Source organism: Ictidomys tridecemlineatus, chromosome 5 (assembly GCF_052094955.1).
Source record: "Ictidomys tridecemlineatus isolate mIctTri1 chromosome 5, mIctTri1.hap1, whole genome shotgun sequence".
In the NCBI taxonomy this organism is placed as follows: Eukaryota; Metazoa; Chordata; class Mammalia; order Rodentia; family Sciuridae; genus Ictidomys; species Ictidomys tridecemlineatus.
Genome location: NC_135481.1, coordinates 42,837,170 through 42,849,669, shown reverse-complemented (window position 1 = coordinate 42,849,669; position 12,500 = coordinate 42,837,170). Strand labels below are relative to the sequence as shown.

General features: G+C 34.7%; 1 protein-coding gene across 9 annotated transcripts in view; it reads left to right on the top strand.

Moving 5' to 3' along the window:
* Cdin1 (CDAN1 interacting nuclease 1) overlaps window positions 1-12,500 on the top strand; it is a 254,240-nt gene that overhangs the window by 91,577 nt on the left and 150,163 nt on the right. For all 9 annotated transcript variants that reach the window (XM_078049860.1, XM_078049863.1, XM_040274170.2 and 6 more), the window contains one exon: window positions 12,088-12,167. In XM_078049860.1, the coding sequence (XP_077905986.1) occupies window positions 12,088-12,167 (80 nt within the window). The remainder of the gene's footprint in view (window positions 1-12,087; window positions 12,168-12,500) is intronic.

Below are 12,500 nucleotides of genomic sequence, written 5' to 3'. Positions count from 1 at the left end.
TCTGGATTGCCTTAGAATATCATAGAAGTAGTGAGGGAGAATAGCTTTGTAAATATGAGCCTAACTGGCCATATCCATAACTAACTAGCACAGGGAATTTAGCAAATTATTTAAATATTCTATGTCTCAGTTTCTTCATTTATGTGATGGGAATAGCTAACTTGTAGGTACATTCTGAAAATTTCATGAGTTTATGTTAGTCAGCTTTGCATCACAAAATACCTGAGAGAAATCATATTAAAGGGAGAAATATTTATTTGAGCTCCCAGTTTCAGAGGTTGAGTCATGGTCTGTTGGCCCAATTGCTTTTCCAGCTGGGGATGTGGCTCAGTGGTAGAATGCTCGCCTTGCATTTATAAGACCCTGGGTTTGATCCCCAGCACCATTCCCCCTAAAAAAAAAAAAAAAAAAAAGCAAAACAAGAGGTAGAAACTTGTATATTGGTTACATTGAGTAACTCCCCATTCCTGAATACTCACCCTAAACTTTTAGAAATTTGGGTATAACATTTACAAACTTTTGCCATATCCACATGATATCACATAAGCTAATAATAAATATATAATAGTTCTTTGATTTTTCTGTATTATATATTTTTTATAATTCTAAAAGAAGGAAAGGTGATATTACAGCTCAAAAGACTTGGGGACACTGCTTATATTGATTTATTATCAGATTGGTTGAATTATAGTTTAGAAAACATTTTTTTTGAAGTCTGTGGAAAGTGAACTTTTAGAGTCCTGTAAACAGTAGTCTATGTTTTTATTGACATAGCATACTAATCATACCTTGGCTAGATGTAGTAATCTTGGACCTTGTCCTTTTCCCTTAAAATTATTTATCCATTACTACACTCTTTTTTACTATTTATTATTGGTGAAAAAAAATCTGAGTCTAATTGGATTTTTTTTCATTTTGATGTTTGGGATATGTTCTTTACTTTGATGCTTATGTGATTCTTTTTATTCTTGAAATATCTCCACGTTATTTCATATGCCATTCTAACTGCTAATTTTGCCTGTGATTTATAATTTCTTAAGATTCTTTGGGTTTTTCTTTTCTTCAGAATATTTTAAATTACTATTAAAATCTAAGTGTTTTGGTCTTCTAAGGAAACATGTCATAAATGTGTTAAGCTTTCTGTGCTCTTTCCTCTCTGTCAGCCTTCCTCTCTCCATTATTATAAACCTGTGACATTTTTTTCTTTGCATCTGCACATAGCATGTTTTTTCATATTGTTGATTTGCATTATCTGCCTCATATTTTCTTTTTTACTGTGAAAATAATAATAGATTGTCTTGACATAATATACTTATAAAATAGTACATAATCATTAAAGAAAAAAGTGTATTACATGATAGTAAAGTCATTTCATGTGCTTATACCAGGGATAAGCACTCCTGTCTGGGATATACAGCATTAGATATTTTCAATATTTATCTAAAGATCGATTATATCATGTTTCTTATTATTTTGAATTTCCCCCAAATGATAAAAAACTACTCATTCATAATAAGAAAGCCTCAAATTTAATTCTAATATATTTAGATACCTAAAAATTGCTCTGACAGGGGAGGGAATGTAAGTAGGACTTGTATTTTTGAGTAGCTTTCTTTTTCACTTGGCAATTTATTCACTTATTCATTCCTTAGCAGTTTATTGAGTAGCTATCTTGTATAGAGCAACACTGGAGTGATAAGAGAAATATTTCTACTTTAAACAGTTTGCCAAATTCCCTGATACAAATAGTTTGTTAGTTCACCAGGTGAACCATGCATTCTTAAAGGGCATATTGCACAAATAGAAACACCGTAAACCTGCAGCATTAAAATTTCATTGGTGGGTGGGGAGAGTGAAACAATTAAAAAAAAAGAAGTCTAAAATTCTTAGGTGGGCTGTAATGAAAACATGGTTAAAAAACGTCTATATAGACTGTGAATTTGGGCTACATAAAGCTGAACTTGGAATCTGAAACCTCATAGCTTTACAACTAGTAATAAACCTGTAAGACTTTTTCTTATCTTCTTGGAGTGATCTACTATGAGCCTAATTCTTCCTCTATGTAAAAGCCTGCAGATATTTAAAGAAAATATTGAGGAAATATATGTTTTTCCCCTATATTGTGCCAAACATTACTTTTTCTTTGAGATTTTTAAAAGTGTGGCATGGTTGCAAATTTTAGCATTCCAACCAATCTCTTGTAAATAGATGACAGTAATATTTAATCAAGTATCAAGTGATTGACAGACAAAAGGAGTTCTTTCAGTTCCATTATATGAGGGAGAAGAGGGCAAATGAATTAGGAAATTTAAGAATGGCTTTCATGGAAGAGCTCAGAATTGAATTGGAAGTTTAGGCCCAAAGAAAGATGAGGAAACCCACTCCAGATGTGGAAGGGGGGTATGGAGTGCAAGAATGAACTATGATCATAGCATTAACAGGTGCTAGGTAAATATTCATTGATTAGGGTTTGATGGCATATGTGGCTGAAAAGCTGCAAGTTGCCTGGGATTCTGATCAGTGACTACTCAGTCTTTACATAATACATTCATATTTGATGATTCTAGTTTAAATTATTTCTTCTATGAGTATGTGTTAGTAGAGAGCAGCATCTAATTTGTCCCTATAGGATTCCTTAATGTTAAAAGACACTTTTTATTCAGGTTGCCAAGTGGAATCAAACTGCTTTAGGTGTCACACAAAATGCTCCTATAGGCCACAGGCAGTATTGCAGTTGTCCAGGAAAGACACAAATCAGCCCCCAGGGAGATGTAGTTTAAGACCTCATGACCTTGATGTACAAAAGCCTTAAACCAGCTTTTGAAGAAAAGATTAAATACCAACTGGTATTTAGGCTTTGTTGTCTGGGAGTTCAGCCTTTGGAGCAGCCACAACAAAAGGCAAAATTCCTTGTGTGCCTTGGGAGTGTTTCCAACAGCAGGTGCCTTCTCTATTGAGCTGTTCAAACACATGGAGTATTTTTCTTCAGTGAAGGGAGAACTGAGTTCTAACACTACAGTTCTGACTGCCCATCACATCTTTATCCCGTCTTGTCTTTCTCTCACTCATCCTTTTTTCTGTCCTGTCTGCTAACATCCAGTATACAGTTAGCCCATGGTGGTTCACTTATACTCAATGTGTGATCTTGGATTAGGGATCCCAGCTATATACAATCTTGCCTCTGTTTTATTTCAGGTATAATCTATTCAAAAGGCATTTTTTTGTGGTGGGTAGGACTTCTGAGAGTTTGTCTCACTGCCTTCTATCAGTCACTAGCTACATATCTGACCTTACATTAAGAAAAGCAAGCATAAAAATGGATCTTATGTCAGTGATTCTTGGGGAGGTCTTCTTGCTTGATTGCTGATGCTTGAAATTCCCTTAACTAGATAGACGTATCCTTCTATTATGTGGTTATAGACATGAATTACGACCTCAGCCCCCAGAGGGATAGCATATTAGCTTAATACACAGGTAGAAAAGACTTCTACCTGTGTAGAAGCTTTGATAATGAACTGTACACTGAATGCCACAAAAGGGTGTGTCTGTCTGTGTGTAAGAAGGAATAATCTGGCGTTGCCAGAATTTGTCTGATGAACAGATTGTCTTCTGTCTATCTATAAAGAACAGGTCCTGACTTCATATAAACTTCATGAAGTCTGTCTTTTTTATCCACTTAACAAAAGACAGTAATAGCTATGCTTATTGATAATGCAGTGTTGTTGGGAGGCAGAAGGCAGGCCACACCATCATCTAACAACAGCTAAAGTAACAGTAACAACCATAATGGCCCAAGTGCTTTACATTGTCTGTTTAATTTCATTTTCACAACAACCCTGCAAGGTAGGCACTGATTTTATTCTCTTTTATTGACATGGGGACTAACAATCACCAATCACAGACATTAATTAACTTGTTGAGATAACATGGCTGGTAGGTGGAAGGTTCAGGCCTCAAACAGATCTGTCTGATTCTTGACTTGTGTGTAGCAACTGTTCCATATTGCTTTCTGCTTGAAAGTTTTTACTGCATGGCTTCCTGGGTTCACCTTTCTTTTAGAAACCATGTTTTTCCTCTTTCGAGGAAGATGTAAATAAAAATTATGATCTCGATATGTTACTTCTAAGGCTTTGTCATAAGAGGCCTTAAGAGTCTGCCTGATTCTTTAGGGGTGATTGTTCTTGGAACCCACCATTTCAAGAACTCCAAGCAGACCCTAGTGGGGCTTACATGGTGAGAAGCCAAGGCTCCTTCCCCACATGTTTCCATGCTGGAAACATGATTCACCATGGAAGTGATCCTCCAGCACTCATATGACTCACCCCACTGATAGCCATGCAAAATGTAAGCTGTCTTCATTGAGCCTAGCCGATGTTGCCAAAGAAAGAACATGTTGAGAAATTGTTGCTTAAATGCCTTTCCAAAGAAAGTGGGGGTAACATTTGAGAATCCAGTTGAACTGAATCTCAAACCAATAGGAATAAGTTATTTTGTTTTCCAAACTTGATGATTAGCACAGTATTTTGGCCTAAGACACAATGGCAACATTTGGAGGAATTAGGGCAACAATTTATTTTATAGCGATTGATGACCATTCTCCTAGTGGCCAGATCCCTTGCAACAGAGGTCTTTAGAGGTGATTGGCATGATTATCCACATTGCTGCCACCTGCTTTTTTCTCCATTGTTTCTGGCTTCAACTTCTTGAAGGGATCTTTTCTTTATATATTTTTATAATTCTAACTTCACAGTAGTTACATACACACACTCTCTTATTGTCTTCCTCTGAGTTAAGTGATTTACTGTAGTAGTGTGTAAGAAATTATATTTTTGGTTTGTCTTTTATAGATATTTGCTTTGTGGTTACCATGAAGATTACCAAAAAGTTGTTTTGATTATATGTAGCAAGCTATTTTGAAATTGATAGTAGCTTAACATGGTCATAAAGCTAGGACCAAAAGCAAAAGGGAGGGGGATATCTGCCCATTTTGTATCTTTCTATATTGCCTATCTCATATTAACATAGTTACCATTTTAATTGCTATTTTTTAGTATTCTTTCTAAAATATGAAATTTAATATAGCCATACTTGCAGTATTAAAGCATTCTGAGTTTTTGTTTTTTAATGTCTTTTTTAGTTGTAGGTGGACACAATACCTTTTATTTTATTTATTTATTTTTGTGGTGCTGGGGATTGAACCCAGGGCCTTGTGCATGTGAAGCAAGCCCTCTACCAACTGAGCTATATCCCCAGCCCCCGAGTTTGTTTTATAATTACCCCTCTCATTGAGTTTCATACCTTTCCATATTTTCTTTTCTTTTCTTTCTTTCTTTTTTTTTTTTTTGTTGTTGTTGGTGGGTACTAGGGATAGAAACACTCAGGGGCACTTTACCATCATTCTATCTTCCCAGTCCTTTTTATTTTTATTTCTTTATCTTTTGTTTAGAGACAGGGTCTCATTAAGTTGCTGAGGCTGACCTGGAACTTAGAATCCTCTTTCTTTAGCCTCCTGAGTCATTGGGATTATAGATATGCACTACCATGCCCAGATCATTGTCTCTTTTTAGCAGTTTGAAAATCTCTCTTCAGCATTTCTTCTAGGCCAAGTCTGGTAGAGATGTATTCTCTCAGTTTTTGTTGGTGTGGGAATGTCTTTATCTGGCCTTCATTTTTAAAGGATAGTTTTACTGGGTACAATATTCTCAGTTAACAGTTTTTTCCATTTAGTGAACATCTTGTGCCACTCTCTCATCCTGTAAGGTTTCTGTTAGGAAGTCTGCTATCAGGCAAATTGGGAGACCCCTGTGTGTTACATATTCCTTTTCTCATCCAGCCTTGAGAACCTCCTTTTTCTGTTACCTGTGAAGGATTGATATAATGTGTCTTGAATCCGATCTGACTGGTGATCTTTGACCTTCCTGAACCTGGACATTTGTATGCTTTGGATTTGAGAAACTTTCTGTTATTGTTTCCTTGAATAAGCCTTTTATCCCTTTGGCACTCTTAAGTCCCTTTTGAGCCCAAATAACCTGAATGTATGCTCTTATAATATTGTCCTAAATTTCCTGTAAACTTGGTTCATTCTCTTCATTCTTTTTTTTCTTTTCTCCTCCAACTGTGCATTTTAAATGGCCTATCTTTGAGCTCACTAATTATTCTTTCTGTTTGATCTCTCCTGCTATTGATGACTTCAAACAAAACAAGGAAACAAATATTCCCCTGAACTATTTGTTCAAGGGTCTTCAAAAACTTCAGCAACATAGCAAGATGAGCTTTTGTTGATAGGCCATATTTCCATGACAAACACCCAGAAATTTAAAAAAAAATAAAAATAAAAAGTTTTTTTAAAAAGTAGTCAAGAACAAACAAAATAAATTAAATCTTGGGTGTCAAAAATTGAAAGAGATACTGTATCCAGAGTAGTAAACAGGAATTGCTACCTTCAATGTAAACATGAGGGTGTGGTGCTTTTATTTTTAGCTCTCCAGAAGGAAAAATGTATAACCAGGAGCTGGAATTGAGCCTTCCCATATGACTCAAACTATCAAGAAAGGACTGGGAAAATTCTACTTTCCTGAAGAAGATGATAAGGAAATGTGGGTTATGAAGTTTTAGGAAAAGAGAGAAAAATTATAAACAAGTTAGCACCATTTGTAGATTTGGGTTCATATTTGTGTTCTTATTTATTGCAGAAAGCCCAAGCTAAGAAATTAACAATAAAACTGGTCTCTATAGAAGTAAAGATGAAACTACCATGTCATAGCTCCTTTCATAGTGCATGGCAGCCAGACAATTCTTGCTGAAAATATGTTCATAGTAATAATTTACATATAAAGGGAGGAGGTAACCAACTTCCATGGGGAAAGATATATAGGAAGGTAGGTAGGCAGGCTGGCAGGTAGGTAGGTAGTAGACTATGTATATAGAGAAATCATGTACTAGCAAATGTTAATGTCATCCAGAAACCTTCTTACAAATAAAGCAAGAATCATGTTTGACCAAATATCTATGCATCCCTGGCACAGTCAGGTTGACGGGATAAAATTAAATATCAAGAGACTAACAACTGGAGACCTGTCTTAGAAACAAGATGATTGAACAAAAATAGTAGGTACAGTAGCATGAAGGCTGGTGGGAACCAGAGGCTTCCTCATAGGAATGAGTGCTTTCTAAATTCCTTATGTCAGAATGATGAAGATTAGATATTGATTCTGTTTAAAAATTTTTTTGAGAGGACTACTAAAGCAAAACTTGTAGAGTATATTACTTTCAAGGGAATTAAGGGAAAAAGGATGAATAAAAATTAACTAAAAGTAGAAAAGAAAAAAGAGGAAGAAAGAATATGTAGAAGAATGTAAAAAATAAAAAGAACAAAGATAAGTCTGAATGTGTCAGTCACAATGAATATAAATGGATTAAAGTCATTTCTTAAAAAGTAGAGTTTTCTAATTGGATTTTAGAAAATCTCAGTAATGCTGTTTTAAGAGTCATACCTCAGACGTGTTGACAATAAATTTTAAGATAAAGAATCAAAAATCAGATGTATGAGGCAGATACTATCCAAAAGTATACTCCACTTGGTGAAGAGTATTACCACTTGATAACATCAAATTTAAGAAAAAATTTTATTAGAGTTATGATTTACTACCAGTAGGTATACTTACCAAGAATTATATGTATAACAGTCAAAATGTAGCCTCCAAATAGAGAAAGCAAGTATTGGGAGAATTATAAGGAGAGACTGACAAATCTAGAATAGGAGCAGATGATTGTTTCGTATCTAGTTTGGTAAAATAAGGATGCAGAAGATTTGAATAATACAATTAAAACTCTTTACCTACTAGACATATGAACTTTATATCTCAAAAATAGAAATTTCAATTGTTTAAAAACATGTTTCTAAAAATCTGTTACATAAAAAAACAGAGGAAGGGGAGGGAAAGGGAGAGAGAAGGGAAATTGCATGGAAATGGAAGGAGACCCTCAGGGTTATACAAAATTACATACAAGAGGAAGTGAGGGGAAAGGGAAAAAATAATACAAGGGGGAGGAATGAATTACAGTAGAGGGGGTAGAGAGAGAAGAGGGGAGGGGAGGGGGGATAGTAGAGGATAGGAAAGGCAGCAGAATACAACAGACATGAGTATGGCAATATGTAAATCAATGGAAGTGTAACTGATGTGATTCTGCAAGCTGTATACGGGGTAAAAATGGGAGTTCATAACCCACTTGAATCAAAATGTGAAATATGATATATCAAGAACTATGTAATGTTTTGAACAACCAACAATAAAAAATAAATAAATTTAAAAAAAACCAGGAAGCCAAACACACACTCCATATTGATATAAATATCACAAATTAGAATGGCAAAAATTTAAATGTTTTTAAGTAATTTGTGGATCAAAGATGAAATAATAATGGAAGCTAAAAATATTTGTAAATAAATGACAAACTTATAGCATGTAATTAAAGCAAAATTTATAGGAAAAATTATAGTCTTAAAAATGTTAAAGAATTGCACATTACTATGAAAATAGTAACAAAAAGATAAGGTACTCAACTCAAAGTAGAAAACAGGACATAATGATAAGAAAAGATAATTTAAATGCCATTAAAAGAAATGGCACAGTAGAAAGAATCAACAAAGCCAAATTTTGATTTCCTGAAAATACTAGTAAAATAAATTCACCTTCTAGCAAGACTAATTTTATGTTTATGCTATATTAGACCATCTAAAGTAAATTTATTTCAGATCTGGAAGTTAGATTAGGGTGGTGGATGCATGTTTGTAGTTGTTCATATTAGAAGTATTTCACAATGAAAACATGTAATCTTAGGCATTGTGCTTTAGTCCATGAATTAGCTATTGCCTGTCTTCTGTAGCGTGACTTAACAGATACCACTTCTTTTCTCATGGATCTAATTCCAAGTGACTCACATTTTCTTCTTTGTGTATCCTTGTTTGAAATGAGAAATAGAATCAGTTGAAGCAGTATCAGGGCAAAAGTGTGAAAGCAATAGAACGTGTACTTCTAGGGAAAGCTAGGGAGAACAGGACTCTTGTCCCTGTGTGGTCAAAAAAAAAAACAAAACTGAACACAAATTGACAAACAGCCTAGGGATGGGTACCATGGAAGGCATCCACTCAAAGATTGTTAGTAATTTATTAAGTTAAACTTAAATGCTATAATCACTTCCTACAGATGGAGACACTGGAGTTGAGAGTCTGCCTTTACTTTTCTGGTAGATGTTATTGTTCATCCCTTTGGGATGGCAATTCCTAAAATTCAGAATATGTGAGTAAAAGTATGTTTGTGTTTTCTGGCCAGGTCTGAGACACAGGCATTGTTTTGTGAAGACTGAGTGGAAACAGCCACATGTGGAAGGCAGGCCAGCATTGGGTCTGCAGCAGAGTCCTGGACTTTGTAGTAGAGCTTTCTCTCTTGCTCTAAAAAATACCAGGTTGAAAGAAGAAAAAAGACTTGTTATTAAATTTAAAATGTATATGTACTCAATATGTAGTTTTTACCATTCCATTTAAAACAACTAACTTTCTTTGGAATAGTATCCTAGTCAGTGAATTCGAATTATTTTTTAAAAATTTATTGGTTATAATTCTTATTCCTGATAAGCACACTGTTTTAAATTTGTATTGTGAGGAAAATTATGTCATCAGTTTCTTTTATCTTTTGATAGTTCCTTTTCTTCCCTCAAAACAAATGACCCAATATTTTTATGTCCTAGGATAATATCCCTAGTCTTTTTTAAAAAGAGCTTTAGTTTAAAGATTTTAGCAATGAATTTGCATATAATTTGGCATGAGGTCAGTAATTTTCCATAAGATAGCACTTCAGAACATGCTGTCATTAAAATATCAGTAATCTTTTCCTCATACGATGTGAGAGTTTGCAGTGGAGCACCTCAGCCACAGTTACGTATATTTGGAGAAGGGGCTAGTATTTCCTTGAGTCCCTTGAGTAGCCTCAGAGAAGGTAACCAAATGTGTGAACAATTGCTTTGATCTCCTCCAACAGGCCAGGCCTTAGAATTAGGTTGGAGAAATGAGGCATGTTTTCCAAGCACTTTATTATCTCTTTAATACTATTGCTGCCATAATGTGTTCCTTTGTAAGATGATGATTTGCTGCTTCATATGCTCAATATTTGTACCACTTATCAATGGTAATTTCTTTTCGAAGTAATTAGGTACAGCCTAAGTTTTCAGATACAATTGCATAAGTGTGATTTGTTTCTCAGTATTACTTAAATTTAACAATATGGTATTGTAGCTCCTTTCTCCAGAGACTCACACTGGAACCCTTTTTGTTGGATTGAATAATATCGTCCCTTCCTATAGGTGAAGACACGAGTTGTGTCTGCATTACCTGCCTAGGTTGGGGAGTTGGAAGTAGAGATAGGGCTTGGTAGGATGACTGGTGTGGCTCTCTTTGTGATTCGGTATGGCCTCTCTTAAGTGCGGAACAAGCACATGTTTACAAATGATTCTTAAGTACACATGTGTTCCTGTAAGTATGCAGTCATGTAATTAATAGTAGGCAATAACTTAAATAATTTTACTTGATTTTTTTTGAAGACTCAGTGCTGTGCTTATGTAAGATGTAAATTTCCTTATTTCTTTCCACAGTATTTACTAGCATTTATTATATCTATTAGTGTTCCTATGTCAGGGAACTTTATAAAGAAAATGTTAGAACAAAAATCAGCTCAGAATTTAAGTGATGGAGATCTGTGATCTGTGTTCATTTTCTTAACTAGATAGTTACACAATATGCGTTTCAGTTTGTGCTCGTGTGGGTCAGATCCTAAGCCATTTTGTTAAATATTTGGGAGAGATGCCTCTGTAAGACTTTGCTAGAATTGATTGATAGCTTGTTTAGAAACTTGTCTTCCTCCCATATAGTAAGAGGAACTCTGGCCACCTGGGCTGCTAATGTGAGCAAGTGACAAGGTCTCTGACCTTGCTTTTCAAAGGATATCACCTCACATAACATTCTTCACTAGATACCTTTCTTAATGCTTCACTATTCATCCCTGGGAGTCCAGGATAATTTTCAAGTGAATGAGGCATATTTTAGGTGGAAAATTTGTGTATATATAAAATGTATACACACAAAGTGGATACTCTGTAGCCATAGACTCTGTATCTATGAATTCAAGCAATCACCAATGAAAATATGTGAAGTAAAAAATTGCATCTTTGCTGTGCATTTTTTCTTGTCATTATTTCCTAAACAATACAGTAAAACAACGATTTACATAGAATTTGCATTGTATTAGATATTATGTGTAATTTAGAAATGAATTTAAAGTATATGGGAGAATGTGCATAGGTTATATGCAAATACTATGTGGTTTTGTATAAGGGACTTGAGCATCTGTGGAATTTGGTATCCATCAGGGGATCTTGGAACCAATCCCTGAGAGAATCAAGAAACAACTATATATACATGTATATACACATACCCCCAATTTTTTTTCTTATTTAAAATTCCCTCAACTGTCAACTAGTGTCATCAGTGTTACTACTCTGTGGGATGTATGTAACATCTTACAGCAATTGATGAGAATTATTTTGAAAAGGTTTAATATTCAGAGATAGCTGAAATTTATTTTTATTGACACCATTGAAGTCTTTAAGTCTGACCTGCCTTTACTAAGCTTTGCATGTGCATATGCTTGGTTATAAAATACCTACCCATAAAAGGTAAATATTTTCTTTTGTTTTTGTTTTGCTTTTTAATTTTGTTGTTGTTGTTGTTGTTGTTTTTTCCTCAAGTGGGCTTTTCCAAAGCTAATTTATCTTCAAAGAGACATATGCTTTAGGTCTGTACTTGTTCATTTACCTTGGAAAAATTAGGTCATCATCAAATCTGGCGATGTGGCTTGTAAACTTGGCAACATGGTCTAATTAAAAACTTCCCTTATATTAAAAAAAGGGAAAATGATTATAATGAGTAATGTTTTTGTTTTCATGGTTTGTGTGTATGTAGGTATTTGTCACTTCTCATGTTGCATTGAAAGTATGTTGACTGTCTGCTAATAGTTCATCTCTTTTCTTCTACAGCTTCCAAGTCTGTTATAAATAGTATGCTACGGGACCCTTCTCAGATTCCAGATGGAGTTCTAGCAAATCAGGTCTATCAGGTATTAATCACAGCTGTCTATTTTCAGTGGCAATGCTGTTATCTGCCTAGCAGAGTAAAGGATTTTAAACCTCATTTAATTACTGTCATCATAAACTATCACTGAGGTCAGGGTGCACCATAAATGGCAATGCAATATTTGTGAGAAGAGCATTTCACTTTTTAATAGCTTGCTTTTATAGTAAATAAAAAGCATGCAATTTTTGTTTTCTGTGATTAAATCTGAACAGCCTTTTGATAGCATTCTTTTTTGGGGATGGGGGAAGAAAAGTAATTACTGCTTTTAGGATGTTTACTGTAATAGTTTTTGTAGTCTCCCCCCCCCCACTGAACC